The sequence below is a fragment of the Eretmochelys imbricata genome, chromosome 6 (genome assembly GCF_965152235.1).
Source record: "Eretmochelys imbricata isolate rEreImb1 chromosome 6, rEreImb1.hap1, whole genome shotgun sequence".
NCBI lineage: Eukaryota > Metazoa > Chordata > Testudines > Cheloniidae > Eretmochelys > Eretmochelys imbricata.
Window position 1 is genome coordinate 76,070,419 of NC_135577.1, and position 21,349 is coordinate 76,091,767.

The 21,349-nt window shown below is 38.8% G+C and overlaps 1 protein-coding gene across 1 annotated transcript in view; it reads left to right on the forward strand.

The window, feature by feature from the left end:
• Positions 1 to 21,349, forward strand: part of FMN1 (formin 1) — a 358,987-nt gene that overhangs the window by 335,334 nt on the left and 2,304 nt on the right. Inside the window, exons 17-18 of the mRNA XM_077820284.1 lie at positions 5,194 to 5,343; positions 20,859 to 20,943. Of these exons, the coding sequence (XP_077676410.1) occupies positions 5,194 to 5,343; positions 20,859 to 20,943 (235 nt within the window). The remainder of the gene's footprint in view (positions 1 to 5,193; positions 5,344 to 20,858; positions 20,944 to 21,349) is intronic.

A 21,349-nucleotide genomic window follows, 5' to 3' on the forward strand; every position in this document is an offset into this window, starting at 1 on the left:
CATTCCAGTGTTTCACCACCCTCCTAGTGAAAAAGTTTTTCCTAATATCCAACCTGAATCTCCCCCACTGCAACTTGACACCATTACTCCTTGTTCTGTCATCTGCTACCACTGAGAACGGTCTAGAGCCATCCTCTTTGGAACTACCTCTCAGGTAGTTGAAAGCAGCTCTCAAATCCCCCCTCATTCTTCTCTTCTGAAGACTAAACATCCCCAGTTCCCTCAGCCTCTCCTCATAAGTCATGTGTTCCAGTCCCCTAATCATTTTTGTTGCCCTCCGCTGGATTCTTTCCAATTTTTCCACATCCTTCTTGTAGTGTGGGGCCCAAAACTGGACACAGTACTCCAGATGAGGCCTCACCAATGTCGAATAGAGGGGCCTCATTTTACTCATTCATCACCTAGATTGCGAAATAGACCATACTAGAAGCTTGTGAAATTTAAAAAAAATTAATGTAAGAGCATTTATTCATGTCATATTTTGGTAAGGGGAGGCAGGCCTAGGGAGGAAAAGTCAGTGAAGCCGATAGTTTAAAATAGATTACAGATTGTATTACTTGTTAAATTTTGTTCATGTGGAGCTTCTACTTTCCATGTTGCTGTATGCTAGCTGTACAGCTATTTGTAAATGAGCTGAATGAGACAAATTTTAGTTGTTAGCATTTTTAGTAGCTTTATGCTGAAGATATTGCCTGGCTCTTGTACATGAAAAATGTTAGATTTATTCTTATCTGTAAAAACTACAGTTTTGGCTCATCATGTTCTTTGAAGGGTTTTTGCAATATTCAAATAAGATTCAGTAAGCTCTAACTTGTTTAGGAGAATAGTGTTGACACAGGATAAAATATTTACTTTTCTTCAGAAGTTTTGAAGGGCACACATAAAAAACCCAAGTAATAGACCACATCAGACATGACATTGCTAATCCGGAAAAAGTACCGTATATACTCATTCATAAGCCAAATTTTTTTGGTAAAAAAGTGAAGCACCAGAGAGCGGGGGTCGGCTTATCAACGGTCATTATTACAAACAAACAGCAAAGCACAGGTATATTGCAATGCTTCTTGTCTCACTCCCAAGCCAAGAGTTATCTCTTTGGGAAAATGAAGCCAGATCTTCAATGTCCAAATGAGGATAGGGGCTTGTCTTAACATATTATCTGAAAGACAGATGTAGATTTGTCAGCACAAATTTAGTCCTGATGAGAAATAGCATATTCATCTTTATTGTGGCCTCTGTATGTGTGCATTGCATTATATGCTCATCTTGCAGGCTTGAGATGTATATCTGATATGCAATATTGGAAAATGTAACATTTGAAAACGCTTTCATCTAAAACTGTTCAGAGTTACTGTGTCTCTTTTACTTTTTCTCCATGACTAACTAAAATTTTACATACAAGAATTTTCTGTTTTCCTTCTTAGAATGCAGTCAAATCTACTACTGGTATTATATTCGCTAGCAAATCATTCACTGTTAAAGTGTGTTGTATCTGTGTAGCTCTAAAATAAAAGCCTTGCTAAATTTTGAGTTTAAAATGATGGATGAGTATTTACTAAAGTTTTCCCATCTGTAGCTGTTAATTATTCTTTTCAATCTCCTAATATTAAGTGTGGAGACTGAAGGTGATTTAAATTAGCAAAGAGATAGTAATTCCCCATTACCAATAGTGCTTGAAAAAGAAAATATAAGTCTGGATACTCAGCTTGCATGAATGAGCATAGCTCTGTTGAAGACAATGGAGATATGTCAGTATACCTCAGCTAAAGGTCTGGCTCAGGGTCTGTAGAATTTAAAAGTACAAAATTAAGATAATAAATTTTATACAGTCTAATTTTATTTGTACTGATCTCTTGCTAGTTATATGACAGGGCAGAGTCCTGAGTGTTTAAGTTGTTTACCTGTGATATATTTTACCCCAAATTACTGTTATGGACTCTCAACCTTAATTCCATTTTAATAGTTTCTTGTTTCAGAGTTTCTTAGCATTTTTTTAACCTATTCAAAATGTCATACATGAACAGTAAACAAACAAACAAACAAAAAACAAAGAAAATCCTACCAACGTGATATTTGTAATGATTTGAATCTATACAATATCAGCCTTAAATCATTTAAAAAATCATTTAAACTATTAGCGTGAGATTCTCAGTTACGTTCTAGCTGCTTTGCACCATTCTGGTGCAGAGCAAAGCAGCTAGAGGTACTGATAAATTGGCCCTTACTTTGCAATTGGCTGATTGGTTTTAGTTATCTGGGAAACAGGTTTGGGTTTTTTTTATTTTAATTATTTTAAAAATATATAGGAAAATTTGCCAAGTAATCCTCCAGGATATGAAAGGATGTAGTTGAAAGGATCTATTATTCACTTTTAATGGGCAATAGTTATTTATAAAAGCCTGGAGGCAGATTGGGCAGCAGAAGGCACAAGGTGGGCGAGAGCAGGGCTATATAGGAGGGAGGGGTGATAGAGGATGAAATTGGGAAGAGGGGAAGGTGGGGGATTCAGTGGAAATGTTGAGGGTGGTGGATAGTTAGGCCAGGAATTTACTTTGGGGCCTGAGGCAGGGGACTGTGTTAGTGCAACTGGTGCTATATAAAGGTGGAAACTTAGAAGGAATTGTCTCCCTCCTATAATGGTTCCTCTTTTTCTCCTGCCTCTGCTCCCCTAGCAGGAGTTGCACAGTTAGGGCAATCAGATTTCCTTAACTCTGCCCTGTAGTGATACGATGTTATCAACTTTTAATTCTGATGAAGGCATTTTAGAATCTGTGATCGTCGATTATGTTAAACTGATTTTTAAAGATGCATCAGCTAGATATGAATTATTAACCTTAAATCATTTTCTAATTTTTAACTCTTATTCATATTCATTGAGTAGTTCTTGCTACTCAATGCCACTCTGGAGAAGCACAAATAGCCAAAGTATACTGACCGGTTCAACTGAATTTCCAGGTGCTTTATTTTGCAAAGCAGCTACAGTGTATGCTCTGGCTTCCCCAGAGTAACTGCTGTAATTTTGACAGGTTTCAGAGTAACAGCCGTGTTAGTCTGTATTCGCAAAAAGAAAAGGAGTACTTGTGGCACCTTAGAGACTAACCAATTTATTTGAGCATTGGTTAGTCTCTAAGGTGCCACAAGTACTCCTTTTCTTTTTGCTGTAATTTTGAGGCATATACTCTGTATTCTTCATACATAGCAAAGTGGTTAAAGCCCTGCTTTAAGTGCAAAACTCAACCTTAACCATGGAATTTCCATATAAACACATGGGGCTAGATACACAAAAAATTTAGGTGTGGCAACACTCAGCATCGCCATGCATCCCATGCCTAATTCTTAAAGCCTGGATTAGGCCTCTAGGCTCCCTATACAATGAATAGAGGGAGAAAGGTGCATCAGAATGAAATTGACAAAAGCCAGCATGCTAGGCAGCTCTTTCACCTAAACTAGCCAATGGGAGATGCCAAGACAAGGAGTGAGTGCTAAACCCCATCCTTCTTTTGGAGATAAACATCTAAATCCAAGCTTCAGGGAGGCATTTGGGATTCTCAGTTGCAAACCCTCTATTGGAGTTAGGTGCCTGTGCTGTTACTGCAGTAAATCCTGGGGTTGGGGAAGGCTGTTTAGTGTATGCTCACCTATAGCAGCTCAAACTAGTAAATGTGCTCAGAGTTTGCCTACCAGATCGGACCCTGGAAGTGAGTTAGCCAGAGAAACGCCTGTCTTTCCCCAGTTTGTAAATCACGCTGGGACATATGTGTCTGGACACCTGGTATGGAGTTGCTGTGTCATGCTCATGGACAGAAACATATGTGCCCAGGGAAATTTTACTACAAACATATAGGCGCTTTGTGAGTTTAGGCACCTATAGGATTTGGTGGCAGCTGAATGAGGGATTTGTGAATTCCAGTGGGACCTGATTCTGGGATTTAGGTGTCTAAAGTATCAGTTAGGCACCTAAGTTCTTTTTATGACTCTATCCCATAATGTGGATCTGTGTAAATGAATCCGCTAATAAGGGATGAGATATCTGCCCAAAGATGAGTTGAAGGCCATTTGTTGAACTTAAATTTTATTGTTTGTAGGCCATGTACACTTTTTAAAAAATCTTTTGTTTTCAAGTGTTTAGCTTCCTATATTCAAGAATTAAGAACCATCAGTAGATGTTAACAAGCACATTACCTCCCCTTCCCCAAATGTAGTTGGAGTTTCAAGAAAAGTGAATTCTCTTGAAAGATTTTCTTATGTTGCCTTTACTGTTAAGCCATGACATTGTTTTTAATCATTATCAGCAAAACTACCCTGACAGATATTTCTAATTTGGAAAGAAAACTGATTCAACCTTAACAAAAGCAAAAAGAATTTGTAGATTCTATTGTTTCAGGTTGCACATCTCATAACCATGATCATGGAATCAATTACCTGTTTATCTGTGAAATGTGATACAATAATGGCTCAAATGCATATTGCACAATAACTTAAAATACCACAAAACTATGTTCAACAGGAAAAGAGTCTTTTAGAAATGCTCAGATACACTGCAAAAATGCTTTAGCTGTAATATAGAATAGTAACGTATAACAACACTGGCAATAAAACTAGCCTATTATTACTGCTTTTTTCAGCTTACTAGCCCCCTGGGAAGGCATGAATCACTTTGGTTGTGTTATCTCTTTGCAGACTAGCTGTTGGCACTGACTGTGGCATTTGTGCTGCTGCACTGAGCTCCATCACTACCTGAAAGTCTCTAAACTAGAGATCAGGTGACACTTGATTTCCTTTTGGCAGCTAATTATTTCTGGTTTGGCATACAACTCTCCTGTCAGCCTTTAATCAGATAACTCACACCAAAATAGCTCCCCTTTCAGCTTTGCAGAATAAAAATCTTAATAAGTTTAACTTGAAATTCAGGTAAATAAATAATGATTATTAAAAATGAGTGCCTTTTGCTTTGCGTACATGACATACGTCAGTGATGTCTTATGCACACACACAAAAATTCTCTTCCTAGAGGAAAAAAGTAGGTGTTGGAAGGTTAGTTACATTTGGCATGAATTGCTGCTATGGTTTCCAAAGTTAAGGGGAAGTTATGGTAATTATCAGCCTTGGCTACTGAGTCAGGAACCAGCCCTCAGGGAAACTAAGCTTCCCCAATGGGTTTTACGTGTTGACAGTTTTTTTTTTCCCCTGTAGCTTTGAAGAAACCGTGGGATACTTTGGGATAAAGCCAAAGTCTGGTGAGAAGGACATCACACCAAACTACGTTTTCACTGTGTGGTACGAGTTCTGCAGTGACTTCAAGACCATTTGGAAACGAGAGAATAAAAACATTTCCAAAGAAAGGTAAGGTTCTAATAAAGTCATTAATACTATTTCAGATGTCTGGGAAACTGTTCCTTCTCAACCGAACAAATTATACTCCCATATTTCACAGGCGTCATTGTTTTCTTTCAGATCAAATGGACATCAAGGAAAGATTATTCCCTCAGGGTACGCAGGAAAATTCACCAAAGGCATGCTGTCCCCACACAAAGATAAACACATATAATCTGATAAATTACACTTTCTTAACCCCTTCCAATTACTAGCTAGTAAAATGAAAGGGGAGCTATGCTAATTTGTAACAGATTGCTTCTCTGTGTATTTTCATGTTGAACTAGTCTAAATGAGGCGATATTGCTGTCGCAGACAGTACAGACAAATAAAAGTGAATGCTTTTCCAGTTAATATACTGCACTTGCATCAAAGGGAAGCCCCTGAGATTCAGGCCACACTTAGCACAGTGTTGAAGCCCCACACTGAATTTACAGCACCACTTCTGACTGTTGGTATCCTGCTGAGGACATCAAACTGCATGCCGCTAGATCTCACCACAGTCTCCTGATTTTATTAGTTTGAGTAAAAAAATAAAATAAAATAGAAACCCCACAGCTCTGAGCCTGATTTTAAAAAAAAAAGAGAGGTTGAATCCTATTTTTAAAAAGAGAGGAAAAAAATCTGTTGTATGCAAATACCCCATGGGGATCACATACTTTTGCATTGAAAAAGTACTGAATGGGTTGTAGTACATTCAGACTTCAGAAAAAAATGGATAACTCACTTTCAGTGCAAAATATAAATCTGGGTGCATATTCCAAATTCAACTCAGTAAAATAAGAAAACATACTTCTGGAGAACATATTAGTGAGAGTAGTAAACGCACTAGTGCTTAGGTTCTTCATTTTGCTCTAAATCAGAGTGAATTGTTGAATTGACTAGTTGGTATTGAACAGGTAAAAGCCAACTTTTAAAGACATGCCAGAAAAATCATAAATTCCCAAATATATTTGAGCCCTATGAATATATTTCAAATCTGGTGTTAATTGCCAATAATACAGTTTTAAAAAACTTAAATAGCATAGCATTCTGGATCATTCATTTAACAGCATAAAAAAATCAATTACAATGTTTACATCATGTAACGTTTACAAGGGTATCTTTTATATTTGCTTGCGCCTGATTTGACATCTGAAACTATATAAAATCAATTGGCATTTAGCAGACTTCCATAGACTTCCACAATACAATAGCTGGATGTATTTTCTGTTGAATCATGTCCTTTTAGTATCATTCCATTGCTAGTCATGAGGAATATAAATTAATGTACCAAAAAAAGATCAAGGCCACACATCCTTTCCTTTTTAATTTATACAGTACCAGGATTCTGATTGCATACCAATAGCCCCTTCAAAGAAACTGGTTTAAATACCCATGTAAAGGCATAAACATAGCATTAGACATCTTAACAGAACTTCTCAACTATCTTTAATATATTATTTACGCTATTTTGGTTTGTAAGTAAAACCATCCACCATCATTTTGCCTGTTTCATTGCTAAGATACTGTCAAAATTCTATTTATAAATAAAAAGGTGGTACAGATCTCTGATCCATTCTGCTAATGGGTCTGATGTGATGTTTATTCCTGTTCATGAATATAAAGCTGTAGCCAGTAGAACACAAAGCACGAGGTTTTGAATTCGTAAACAATTCAAATTCACATAGATAATATTTTTTAGTTTGCGTCAAATTATTTTATTAGAATATCATTAACCTTGAAAAGGTTTGTTCGGATTTTTTTTCTTTAAATTTAAAACCTGGGTGATTCATCAAGACAGCGTGCTGCTGAAATGAAGAGCCTCATGAAATAACTAAATTAGAATGATGGAAAAACTGTTTTCATCATCTTGTAAAGTCATGACCCTTTAAAGTTTCTGTTTTACAAAGTGTGAGACTGACACTTCACCAACCGCTGTCCAGGAATAAAAGGTTGAAAGAAATTTAAGTACTGATCACTGTACATTGTGAAGGAGACTTTTTTAGTTTTGTTTTTACTGCAATGGTAAACTTTAATAACCTTAGTATGATAGGAATGGACAGCTGTCTTCTGTAGCTGGGTGAAGCTCAGTAATTTGATGCACGATTTGTTTTGCATTTCTACATGTTTATAATTAAAATGTAAAAAAGAGACGTATTTATCAGTAACAAATTCTTCTTGGATCTAGGGAGGAAATATTGTAGAAGCGGAATAACTAGCTTTAGTCAATATTTTAAAACTTGGGTGTCAACAATTAGACACTTAAATCTTTATTTAGGCACCTAAATAACTGACGCCTTAATAATCTTTGGAGGTAAATTCAATGTGAGTGCAGATGTTTGGCTTATCTTTTCTCAGAATTATTCCTGTTATGTAGGTGTGTAAATGTGGATTTCATTGTCTAGATTTAGGAACCCAAATGTGAAGACTTTGCTCTGAGTTTTTTTCTGTCATCATCTAAAAATTTGATGGATTATAATTAGTATAAAAATAAAAAAAAGTGCAGTCTAGGTTTCCAATATGAGAAATCTTAAACAACTAAACTAAATATTTTTGGGTTATTAAAAGGGCAGCTAAAGATTTCTAAAAGTACAGAAAAAGACGTTAATAGTACCCTTAACTAAGTGATAGACTCAGCTGCAATATCTTGTTTTGTCTAAAAACTACTTGACCTCTAAATGTAACAAAACTGTAGAAATCTAATTAGATTTCTATCCAACGTTTTTTAGTAGCAGAAACACTTTAACCATGCTGCCCTACACTTAACTGACCATGAAAATAAGTTAGCTGCTTGCAAAATATAGTTGAATTATTGTCTCTTTCCTGGACAAAATCTGCACATCGTTTAGGAATCCGAAACAGAGTTATAGATGTAGATATTAAAACTACATGTGTATAATAAATAAATGACTGTAGAGATATATGTAGAATTTTTTCAAAATAAATTCCCTGTATAGGGATACTTTCTCTTTCAGACATACCATTTCCTCCAGTGTTAGTATGTAACTATAATACCGTAAAATCTGCTTTGAAGATCACCTATTTGTAAAGAGAATCTGTCTAGAATGGCCACTTTCCCTTCATCCGCTACATATATTTTCATGTAAATGCACCATAATGCCAACCACATGTTGGGGACATTGAAGACTGTATTTTCCACAAGTCCAGTTATTTTATTGGCAGCTTTTTAATATGTACATCTGAATGTCCAAACTACAAAGTTTCTTCATACAGATCTTTTTCTTCTTTTTTCAAAAATTTCTCATGCTCATTAAATTGAAGAATACATTTTGAGTTACAAAGCAAACAATATTTTGTAATAACAAGCCAGTATCTCTCCAGATTTATTTTATATTTAATTCTATTAAGAAACCCTTTGCACTGTCTTTTCTTGGATTGTTTGTGAGACTGCGACCATGCCCTGGACTGGGAAAATAAGTGGTAGGATGTGGCCCCAGGAGGCAAACTTATCAAGCACCCCAGTGTGCTCCGTTGCTGCCATTGTAGGACCCCTGGGCCGAAGCCTGGTAGACAGGAAGAGTCCAGGCTTCCCCTGTAAGCCAGCCACAAGGGTGGCATAACCCCTGACCTTGAGTTAAGGAGAGTGAAGACATTGTAAGCCCTAAAGTAAGGGGGCTTTGTGGGTCCGGAGTTGGGCTGGACACTCCTTTTTTGCAGGACGTTGGACTTCTATATTTTCTTGAACTCTGTTACGCAGAAAAAGGGTGGACTTCAACAATGACCTGGACAGAGGGCCAAGTTACCAGCTACCAAAAGAGGGTGACCCCTGGTAGGGGATGCTAGAGACAGGGGAGAGTTGTAATCTGGGGGGACCTAACCACTAAGTGGTACCACCAGTCAGCCCAATCCTATCACAAGCTCAGCCTAGCAAAAAGAAGGCTGTGAGGTGGTATGATTGCTCTCAATAAATACATCATGGGTAAACACCAGGAAAGATAAAGAGTTATTCAAACTAAAGAACAATGTTGGCATGCACAAGAACAAATGGGTATACTCAGGCTGAAAATTAGAAGGTTTCTAACCATCAGAAGAGTGAGGTTCTGGAACAGCTTCCCAATAGTTTTGGGGGAAAAAACACTTAATTCATTTCAAGAGAGCAGGAAAAGTAAATGTGTGGGACTATATGTCAGGGTTGTTTATGGTGGTGTGGGGCAGGGTTGTGGGGCAGCCCTGGTTGTTCTTTCTGGTTTATGTCTTGCATTCTTAAAGCTCATGCGTCAGGGCTTCAGCCAGTCACCTGTAACAGTCAGAAAGGGATTCCTCCCCCTTTACCCCCCGCCCCCCCCACCAAAATCTGATTTCCTTTTTTGTCTCTTTCCTCTGAAGCATCAGAGATGGTCACAGCTGGAGATGGGACATTGGACAGGGTGGGCCAGTGCTCTGAGGTGGCACCAAGCACTCTCTCTCCCATGCTAGGCTGGCTGGTTCTTGCTCACATGCTCAGGGTCTAACTGAGTGCCATATGTGGGATTAGGAAGGAACTATCAGGGCTTTTTGCCACCTTCTGTACCATGAAAGTCCGGGGCACTTGCTGGGATTATCTTGTTATAGCTCATTTAATTGTTGCCCCACCATTGCAGGAGGCCTTGATCCCTGGTGCACCTCAGTCCCTTTTATTCTCTACCTGTGGCATATAATAATTTAGTCTTCTGTGGGCTGTAATACTAATTTTGGTTGCTGAGTTAGTGTGGGGGATGTTGGCCACTTGAGATACACAGGATGTCAGATTGGATGATTTGGGGGTCCCTTCTGGCCTTAAACAGTCCAATTCTATGACCAGTTTTGGTTTTCAGTTTCACTCAAAACACTAGTCCTTGTCCTAGCTGAGCATTAGCAAGTTATCTCTTGGAGTTTCACCCATGAAAGCAAGCACAATGGTAGTGTACATATTTTATTTTTAAAAATATTATCTTAACTACAAAAAGATTGCAATTAAAATCCTTTACATGTTTCTCAAAAGTCATTTTTCAAAAAAAAAAAATGAAATTTAATATGATGGTGATCTTACTTCTATATAGAGCCAAAAGCATTTAACAATTTAACTGACTGTACAAACTATTTCTCCTGGACATCCTATCTAATCTGTCCATAATTATCATGACACCCACACAGCACCAGTGGAATGGCATGGGGAAGTTGCTAATTAGCACTGAGCTGTGCTACATATTCATTTAGAACAAGAGCCAGATGAAACTTCAGTGAGAATTTAAGTAGGCTGAAGTTAATTATTCATGTTGTAATTTGCCTGGGAAGCATACCATGTGTAACACCAGACAAAAAAAGCACTAGGATTCTTGTGTTCAGGGCCAAGTGATTAGGACTTCAGGTTTACATCTCATCCAAAGAATCACAAAGCTAGACTCTGCTTAGCTTGTGAGGACTATTGGAATCACAGTGGAAGGTGATATGGCTTTAAGCTGTATGGTATTAATAGTTATTACAGGTTTGTAAAAAATGAATTCTATCTTATGATACTTTTATACTATCATGGTGCTCACAGTAAACTATGGATATCTTATTTATCAGCTTCTGATGGGGAAAACAGTTAAAATTATTATTTTCAATATTATGTGCAGTTTGTAGGCAAGTCATTTCAATGTCACTCACAATGTGTTCATCCCACCGATAGTGCAATCAGGCTTTGATCCTGATTAGAGCGGCTGAACATTACTGAAATACTGCTGGTTGGCATTTTATTAGACCTTCCACGTTGTCAGTGTGTTAATGACAGCATAACACATTGTCTCATGAATGCCACATATAGTTTCACAATATTACTGGAATCTGGCCTCCTTACAGTTTTTAGAAGATTGTACATTGCAAATCACATTTAAACTAAATATTACTATTTCTTCATGAGTTCTTAGGGTTTGAACAGTACGAATACCAGTGTCACTGCCATCTGTTCTACTGTAAAAAAAGGGAAAGTGTTAGTGACGCTCTTCTCATTACTGGGGTAACCTTCTCCCTTCCCAGCTTTTCTTCACCTTCCACCCCCCACCCCATATAAGCTTCAGGGATACCGCTTTTTACTTCTGATCTCTTCCATGTTGTTCATACATTATCCAAAACAATGGATGGCAATCAGTGTGAGGTTCTACTTGTTGCTGTCTTTGTGACTGTGGTGACTGTTGTTTGTATTATGGTAGAACCCATTATGCTAGGCACAACACTGACACACACATGATGGTCTCTGCCCCAAATATCTTATCTAAATATATGATGGGAGGCAACAGGTGGAGACAAAAAATGGGATTATGCTTAGTGTAATGAGCGGCAGCTGAGGTACACCAGTAGTTTAACCATTGTCAAGTGTTTTATAGGCATCACAACCTAAGTGAGTTTTAAGGAGAGATTTGAAAGATGATAATTAGATTGCTTTGCCGATTTTTTTTTTTCAGGGCATTCCCCCCAGACATAAGGAGCAGCCTAGAAAACAGGTGAAGATGCTTGTGGGAAAATTTGACCAAAGGACATTAAAGGCTGGCATCATTCGCAGAGTGAAGTCAGAGTCTGACTGCTCTACATACTTCCCTTCACTCTCAAAGCTCTATCTGGTAGTTTGTGCATGAGTGAAGGGGAAAAAGGGAGCCAAATAGAGGGATGCAAAGAATGTTGTGATGTGGTCAAAGTGTTGAGTTTTGCATTTTTGCAGCAACATTTTGAATGGATTTAAGGGTGTCAAGATGGCATTTGTGTAGACCAGAAAGGAGGCGATTGCCATAGTCAAGATATAAGCTAATGAGGGCTTGTACCAGAATTTTAGCAGGATGAACAGAGGATGGATCTTAGAGATGTTTTGCAGGAAGAGCTGTCAGAGTGGATATGGTTTAGAGTGAGGGACAAGAGAAAGAGGATGCACAGATTACAGGCCTGAGTGGCAGGGAGGATAGTGTTGGTGTCCACAGAATATGAGAAAATGGTGTGTGCCTTCCTTGCAAGGTCCTCCGTCAGAATTCCTGTTCCTGAAAGAAAAAATAGGTATTCTCTGTTGCTCTTCTGCACCTGCTGTTTCCCAGTACATAAAATTATATTTTCTCCTCTTGGCTACAGAGTGAAGTCTGTTGTGTTGTCATATTTAACCCATATTCAGATGAACCAGCAACAGAGGATGTGGAAATAACAGCATGCCTTCCAGCAGTAGATCCTTAAAGAAATTAAAAATAGGCTATCTGCATCAGCAATTTTAGGATTGGAGACAAACTTCATCGGCCTAGACAGACAAATACTTTTTGACTATATTCTTTTATTGGTTTCATAAAATATAGTATGGACATATTTAAAATTCAGCTTACAGTATATAAAATCTAGATAAATGTTGCAAATATGTCAATTTTCATTATATAAAAACCCATGATATACTGTGAAATGGTCAGTTTTGTAAAATTTAACCAGGTGTAATATACTGTCTAACCCAGTGGTTCTTAACCTGGGATGCACACATCCCCTGCGGGTGCGAGATGCCCTTTCTGGGGGTGCGAGACATTCCAGATTTTTTTAGAAGGTAAATCATTGAAAACACAAATTAAGCACAGGCACATAAGTACAACTACTTTGTTTCATCAAACCTATGTATTTATTAACATTATACATTTTTAACGATGACTGTAATATACAAACAAAAAAATATATTTAGGTTTAAAGAACTGACCTACTTCAACGATTTTTGATAAGGGGTGCAAGAACATATTTTGAGAACCAAAGGAGTGCAGGCTGCAGTAAAAGTTAAGAATTCTAACCTGTACGTAACTTTAAATGTGTGCACTAAATTTTATGAACTTTTGAACAGGAATAGTGTCATCTACTGACTAGTAGCAGCAGTGGAAAGAAGGGAATGCACAGTCCTGTTAATTCACAGTAAGAGTTGTGGAGGGGGAGCAGTGGATTCTGCTCAGAAATTCATGAAGTCCTGAGAGACTGTGGCTATGCCCTGCTCCCCACCCCACCCCCACCCCGCCCGCTCAACCCTTGAATGCCAGCAGAGCCCTGACAACATGGAGCAGGTGTAGAGAGAATTGCATGGGCTCAGGAAAGAGGAAAACATGCTGTGTTTGCTTCTATTGTATCTTTGGGTTTTAGAGTCACAGAGGGGAGCATAGGGGTGAGTGGTGATAATAGCAACCTTTATCCTCCCAGCCCTTGTTTGCTCCTGTGGAGATGGAAGTTGTTTTTGTGAGCTTATGGAGAAAACATTTTAAATATGTAAAATACTATGTTTAGTTTTACGTTTGTATTCCCTACAATTACTGAATAACAAATTATGTTTTTAATGAAAAATAAAGGCCAAATTTTACAGCAGTGGCCTCTGATTTTGGTGCCTCAATTATTTGGGCACCTTGGTCTGATTTTCAGAGATGCTGAACACCCAGAACTCCCAACTAGAAGCGCAGGTGTGACTTTATTTCACATTACTTGGGGTAACTCAAAAGAGTTTCAGGTAAAATAATGGAATCATGATTTATCGGTTTAAAAATATGTAGCTCCATTTTTGTCACTTTCATCAGTTTTGTTTTTCAAAGTAATGTGCCAGAGTTTAAAGGATTGTTTAATCTTAGTTTTATATGTATATTATATTTATGTATGTTATTAAATATAATATACATTTATAAATATATTATTCCTCCTGTATTCATTAGGATAATTTGATTTCTCTTGCTCAGAGATGACTGATGATAGTTCTTCCTTCGAACAGATTCACATTACAGCTGGTCAGATTTTGTGATTTTAACCAACTTGCATTCCTTAAAGTTTCCTCTTTTCCTAAAACACACAGAAGTATGTTTAATGTCTAGACATGAGCTGTGTCATTCATTGATTAATTCTGCCCAAACATAGAATATATAAGAAAAGATATTAAACCTTTCATCATGAAATGTGGTTTTCACAATTCAGTGTTCCAATGTGAAGCCCCAACAAAAACAAATCTTTTTCTGTGGTTTCCACATAGTACTGATTTTTGACTTGCAGATATATGCTTGTGATTGGGTGAATAATAGACTATATGGGCTTCCTGTTAGAATGGCAAAAATAGGACGGGATAAAAAATAAACAGCCAGTTAGTGGAAGAAGCACATTAAAATTAGTTTCACCATGGTTGCTGATCCAAACAGACAGATCTGCTTGGCCTGATGGTGTGTTCTTAAATTACAGGTGCAATTGTCGTAGAATGGTCTGGTATGCTGTAGAAGGGGGGGCAGTTCTACTTCCTGTGAAAGTACTGAAAGGACTGCTATGGACTGCAGTGAGAGCTGGAGAGGAAGGGAAAATACTGAAAGAGAAAAACAGTGAAAAACTCTCATAACTCAGTCCTCTGTGAAGAGGCTCAACTTTCAGACTGTTTTACAATTATTAATGCTTAGTCTTCTGTCCCCCTTGGGTATGTCCACACTGCAATGTAAGACCGGGGTAGTAGAACTCAAGTTAACAGCGTCTGAGATGGTTAATGTGGGGCTTGAGCATCTATACTCATTTATAACCCCAGGTTAGGAATTACTGAATCTTGGGTCCCAAACTGGGGCTTAACTGTCTGCACTGCATCATATAGGCCCAAGTCCAACCACCCATATCCCAAACTGCTAGTGCCTTCCCAAAACATTGGCCGGTCTAGTCCTCTGTTCATGGTGCAGTATGGGAAGACTTGACTGCCCACCAAACTTGACTGTCCAGAGGACAACAAAGGTAGGCCCATGTCATTGTGGGATTCTGTTGCTGGACTCACAGAGCACAAGTCCAGTAGGACTGTGTCTACACAGCAAATCAACAGGGCTTGAACTCTGGGTCCAGTTTGGCTCAGGGTCAGACCTTCAACCTCTGTGGGTCCTGGGACCTTGTGGCCGAGCCCTGGGTTAGTACAATTTGTAGACGAAGGAGGGGGAGGTTAGGCTTGAGCCTGTGTTCAAACCTCTGGCTTGCATTGCAGTGTAGACATATCCCTTGAGACACACAGTCCCCAGACTGTTTATGAAAGGTAAATTATCACTTTTATTGACATGTCATAACAGCAAGAACCCACCCGCAAATCAGAAATACTAAACAAGAAATGCCGCATCCAATTTAACAAAAATGTACAGTGCTGCCCTTGCAAGGTAGCTAAACCTCTCTCTCTTTTTTGTTGGGGACTTCCTGCTTGGGAAGGATTGGCAGATCAATACCCCCACATTGCCTCACACGGTGTTAACAGAGAGGTGCCGCTGTGTCCATCAGCAGGGCACCTCTTATGGTGTCTCACTCTCCGTCACGGCTTCTCCACCATTTCTGCTGTCTGTGGACACCCGCATCGCTCCTGGACCACGGCATCCTCTTCAGGGCACGGCCCTCTGGCTATGCCCCAACTCCATTGTTTCCTGCCTTCTGGGGGGAACCAGCAGTCATTTGCCTGGCTTCTCGCCACAGTGGCAAATTGCAGCCCCTAGTGCCCCTCGCTCAGGGGAAAACGGCAGTCCTTTGCCTGCCCACTTCCTTCGGCGGCCAGTGGAGCAAAGGTGGGGGCCTAGGCCTGCCTCTTGACCCCAACCTAGGGACCCTATAGCTGGCAGCTGCTCACTGCCTCTCCTTCTCCTCTGCCACTACCTGCTGTTCTTGGGTCACTTCCCCATAGCCCCAGCACCTACTCAGCCCCTGTATCAAGGCCACAGTCTGGGAGCCAGCCAGACTGGAGCTCCACTTGCTCCCCTGACCCTGCCCAGCACTGCTCTGTCCCAGGTACTTCTCTCTACAGGCAGCCAGTCCTTCGCCCTCAAGCTGCAAGGAGAGATGCAGCTCATCTCTGCCCTGCAGCCTTTCTTATACAGCCCAGCCTGGCCCTGATTGGCTGCTTCTAAGCCTTCCTCTGATTGGCTGGATTCTGCACTGCCATTCTAAGTGCTGCTATTAACCCTTTGCCAGCCAGTGAGGGGCAGTTGCCACATCACACCCCATTATCACAACTACCTGGTTATTTTAGTTCATTCATGATTTTCCTACTGCTTAGGGAGTTCTTTGGCTGTCAGATCCTGCCCCGCCCCCCATCTCCAGGTTGATGACTCATTTAACATGACGAACAAGTGAGCTCAAATAACAAGACAAAGTGGGCACCTATTTATTTATTTGGTAAGCCGCACAACCTGTTCATTCTCCAGTGACTCTCAAGCAGGCTGAGACCCCTTATATTATTAATCTTGTCAAACCACATTAGTAATGTTTTCTAGAAGTCCTCTTCAGCTGTTTTTCTGGCCATCCTATTGAACAAAAGGGTTATAGACTGCTCCCCTACTCTCAGGAATACCTTTTCCTTTCATCTGATCTCTGTAAAGTGTACAATATTAAACTGACCATCTTCATTAGTACTTAATATCACTGCAGTTACTGTCCGACAAGTAAAAAGGGATATTTAGTGGGATTTATTTGTTTAACTTCCAGTTTGACGTTCTGTTGCCTGACTTTTGTTTTATTGTAAATTGAGAACAAGTAATTGACAAACAGTTAAAATAAGCAAGGAAGTTTGTACTTTTATAGGAAGGAGTACAGCAATTTAAGTCTATATAAATTCTCATAAACTGCATTTAACTTCTTAAAGGACTTGTTTTATGACACATTAAATAGTTTATTTTACGGTGATTAAAAATAATAGTATGTGGTATGATATCCCTGCAAATCGGTTATTTACATAGTATCTCCACTTAAGACAATGACAGACAATAATTAAGAGTTTATTCCTGTCTATGCAAATGAACTTTATCTCTAGTTTTACTTTTTGTGTATCATACTAATCTCTGAGCCAAATCACACAAGCCATGTACTTCACTTACTACTTATTTGTAGCAGTTTAGCTGGAAAGAATTTCAGATACTATTTCATGATCATTACATTCATCATACAAGTGGCAACAACATTTCTGTTCACACCAAGTGAAGAGGGCAGAAAATGGACACAATAAGCAGAGAAAGGGTGGTGCTGCATATTTTATTTATAACATCCGTGCAGCTGTAAGCATAACTGGCTAATTAAGCTTGCCTAGTAATCAGTCTGACTTGTGCTTATAGCCACGTATTATGTGTGTGTTTATTTGGGTATTCTATTAAAAAAAAAAAAAAAAAAGGGTGGTTCCCGTGGTACACACATGCTACTTTAGAGGTTCATACAGCTCCAAAGTGTATTGTAAATATTGGTAATTTTTTCTGGAAAGCTGCCAGAACTTTAAATAGGCAAAGGTGTTTTCCCATTTTCAGATTTATTTTATTTTTAAAAAAGTGGAATATACAAGTGGGACAAGGGATTAGACAATAGCTGCCTTCAGCTAACTCTCTTTTGCATTGTTAGTTTTCACTTCATTTTATTTTAGCCAATTTTAGGCTAGTATTTCAACACACTAGTAGCAGTATCATTTCCAAGAGTAGGTGGGGTCTGCTATTATTTATAAAGCCTCTTCACAGTGTGGTTACTTTACTGATCTAATTACTGAACTAACCACTTTCTTATAACTAGGGCAACTCAATTTAAAAAATAATGAATAGTTAAGTCTGTCTTAAATTTTTTCTTGTGGTGCTGAGACTCCATGCTAATCCTTACCTGTCACACATTCACGAACCTATAGTGAACACCAGCAGGATCTACACAGACCAATGAATGCACAACACATTAGTGTGCGTTAGAAATCATGGCCCCATAGTGCATATTACAGCATCATGTGGACAAGCCCTTTGTTTCATAAAAGTGAGATGGTAAGCAACATATTATTCTGTTTCAACTAGACAATCTTTTCAGTTCTGCACTAATATCAGACAGGTAAGCATTAGCAGGTATAGTAGAACCTCCTTTACAAAAACCTTCGGGAATAGAGGCTGTTTGTAACTCTGAAATGTTCATAAATCAGAACAAAACATTATAGTTGTTCTTTCAAAAGTTTACAGCTGAACGTTGACATAATACAGCTTTGAAACGTTACTATGCAGAAGAAAAATGCTGCTTTCAACCATCTTAATTTAATTGAAACAAGCACAGAAACAGTTTCCTTCCATTGTCAAGCCTTTTTTTTTTATGTTCACTTTTTTAGTAGTTTACATTTAGCACAGTTCTGCACTGTATTTGCTTTGTGTGTGTGTGTGTGTGTGTGTCTCCTTGCTGCTGTCTGATTGTGTACTTCCTGTTCTAGATGAGGGGTGTGGTTGACCTGTCAGTTAGTAACCCTGGTGTTCCAAACTCTGAGGTTCTGCTGTAGTCTCAGCACCATAAGTGCATCATTTAAGATGACCTTACTTATTCATGATTTTTATCTTGAGTTGATCATCTCCAAGATTCTCTGTGGTTAAGGTGTTCGCTCAGTTTTATTTTGTAGTTGTTTGGAAAAAGCCCATAGTGTCAGTACAACAACCATAACTGCAGGGAGGGAGAGAAATTTAGGACTTACCTAAATAGGTGGTCCAAAATGAGGGCGTTCGTAGAATCCTGAACATCCCAGTTTGGTCCTACTGAATCTAAACATAGTAACTGCCTTTAAAAACTGAGGGGCACTTCTTTGCCATTATAACCTTTGCAGTTATGAGATGTGTACTCTCCAATGACTAGCAGTCATCTTGTCATTAAAAAGCAAAGCTCATTTGCGATCTGAGAGTTGTGAAGAGGTGACCTAGGGAGCATGTTAAAAGTTCAATAACTTGTAGACATCCGGACATGCTAATAAAATAAGTATTATAGTTTATAAGAACAAAAGGTATCACTAAAACTGTAAACAAACTTGATATTGTGTAAACCAAACCTCATATCAGTCTAACTTAAGGTGTTTCTATAGCGTCTATCAACACAGAATGTAAGTGGTGTTGGAAGTAAGGCTTCTTAAAAGTAACTTCACTGTTCCCTCATGCTCTTAGGCATTCGCAAGGAAAAAAAGAAGTTCCAAATGCTAACAATTGTCCAACAGAAGCTTCCAAAATACATAGTTCAAACAAGGAATGTTATGTTTTAAAAATGAATTAGACACTGATAAACACTGCAACATATTTATTAACATATTTTAATAAAAATGTTAGGAATCCCAATTGCTGCTGGAGGAATGCACTACACAGTGGTACAAGAGGGAAGGAAGTCCATGTCAGTAATTGCAAAACTAATCCACATTACTTCTTGCTTTACATGGAAAATTCTTCCAAAATTTAGTGTGTCAAAGGCAGTTTGAACTGGTTTTGGTATTTTAAATACTTTATTGGCTGGGCACAGAAACAGGAAAAATTAAGTAAAAGGAGAAGGTAAAATTGGTCAGTATGACAGTGCCAAGAACTCTAAAGTTTATAAGAAAAAACTGTTTCGGTGTATGGTAGTGGAAATTGGGTTGTCTTTTTGTAATCAAAATGTACTTGCAATTTCCTTTCCTCTTGGACTTTCCAGACTAAAGTATAAACCAAGTGTCTACACCCTCCGAGCGTTAGTGATATGGAAAGTTGGAAGGGTACAATCTCTGGGATGGGGTGTAGGGGAGGTTAATAGAAAAAAGTGCAGTTTTGTGTAGAGAAAACTGTCTGATTTCACAGGATAACATTAAATTTCAGATTTCATAAGCACATGTTTTAATGGCCAGTATCAGACAAATCGTGCTTGAGGGGGAAAAAAATCCTTCGTGATCTCTTTCTCCTAAAGTCCCTGTGTGTTCGTTTCCCTTCTCCCTCTGCTGCTCTCAGCAGACTGGCTTGCAACCTTTGTCTGATATCAGACCAGCAGGCTCTAGCCAAGACCCTCTCCTCACTTGCCTTCTGCACTCCCTTCTCTACTTCAGTGAGACTGATCACTTGATAGCATTTCAGACTTTTCCCTGTGTATGTTCAGTAAGGAAAAACCTAGCAGGCCATTTTAATTTCAGTTTTTTCCTACAGAGGTTTCATGTTTATCACAGCAAAAAGTAAGTTTAATATTTTCTGTGACAGCTCTGAAAATAATAGTTATGAGAAGACAGATTAATTTAAAATCCACTTAAGAGGTACCAAAATGTACACAAATGATCAGCCAGCTAGTGTGTGTTTTGCTTTTAGAATAGTGGTATCCTCTTGCCTGTGTGTTATAACTGCTCTACGGTGTGGGGAGGAGTTCTCTAAAACCTGGCTCCTTCTAAGAGAACCACATGGATGAATCCCCCCACCCACACAATGCGCCACTGATTTCGGTGGGGCTCCATGTGAGTGTGGGGGCTTGCCCGTGTGCATTGCATAGCAGGATCAGGGCCTAAGTCCTTCCATCTTTTATTTTCCTCTCTGGTTGAGAATTCATTTACATCTGCTGCTCTAATATTTTAGTAGGTGCAACTGAACAAATTTTAGTTAATAACACTGGCTCATTATTTAGACTAGATGTTGCTGTTCGTCTTTGCCTTGTGTTCCTTTAGTCCCATCATTCACTGAGCAATGCTCTTAAAGAAACCAGAGATGGTGGTTGATGCATGTGTAAGTATACCAGTCAGATGTAAAACAGTTTTGTTTTCTTGTGTCTAATAGTATATTTTGTGGTGTATTTTGTTTCAGACTGAAAGAGGCTCAGCAATTCGTAAGCAAGTTAACTGAAGAGAAAAAGGTTGAAACAAAGAAAATCAATCCCATGGCTAGTCTGGTATGATATATTCTTCAGCCATAACCCACTGAGAAACTGTGCTTTGCATTTCTCGTTGAAGTGTTGCTAGTAGCATGCATGTTTAATCAGTGGGAAAGCAGCAAACTGATAATTGGTCCAGGGGGAAAATCTTTAAGGTCTCGCCTACGGTAGTGTAACAACTGAGTTTAGAAATGGGGTTTAAACCTTATTTAAAGCCTCTTGTGGCCAACTCTGGCTGTAACATGGTTTGAACAGCAAAGTCTGGAAGAAGCCACTATTCTTGTCTCTTTCTCACAGGTCTCTGTGCCTTTTTCCCTGCCACCCTTTAGAATGCTCTATCCAGACCTATTCAAAAAGCCCCCTCCTTGTTTTGATTCAAACCTCTCCTAAAGGCTCTCTTCTGACATCTCCCCTTGTTAAGTGA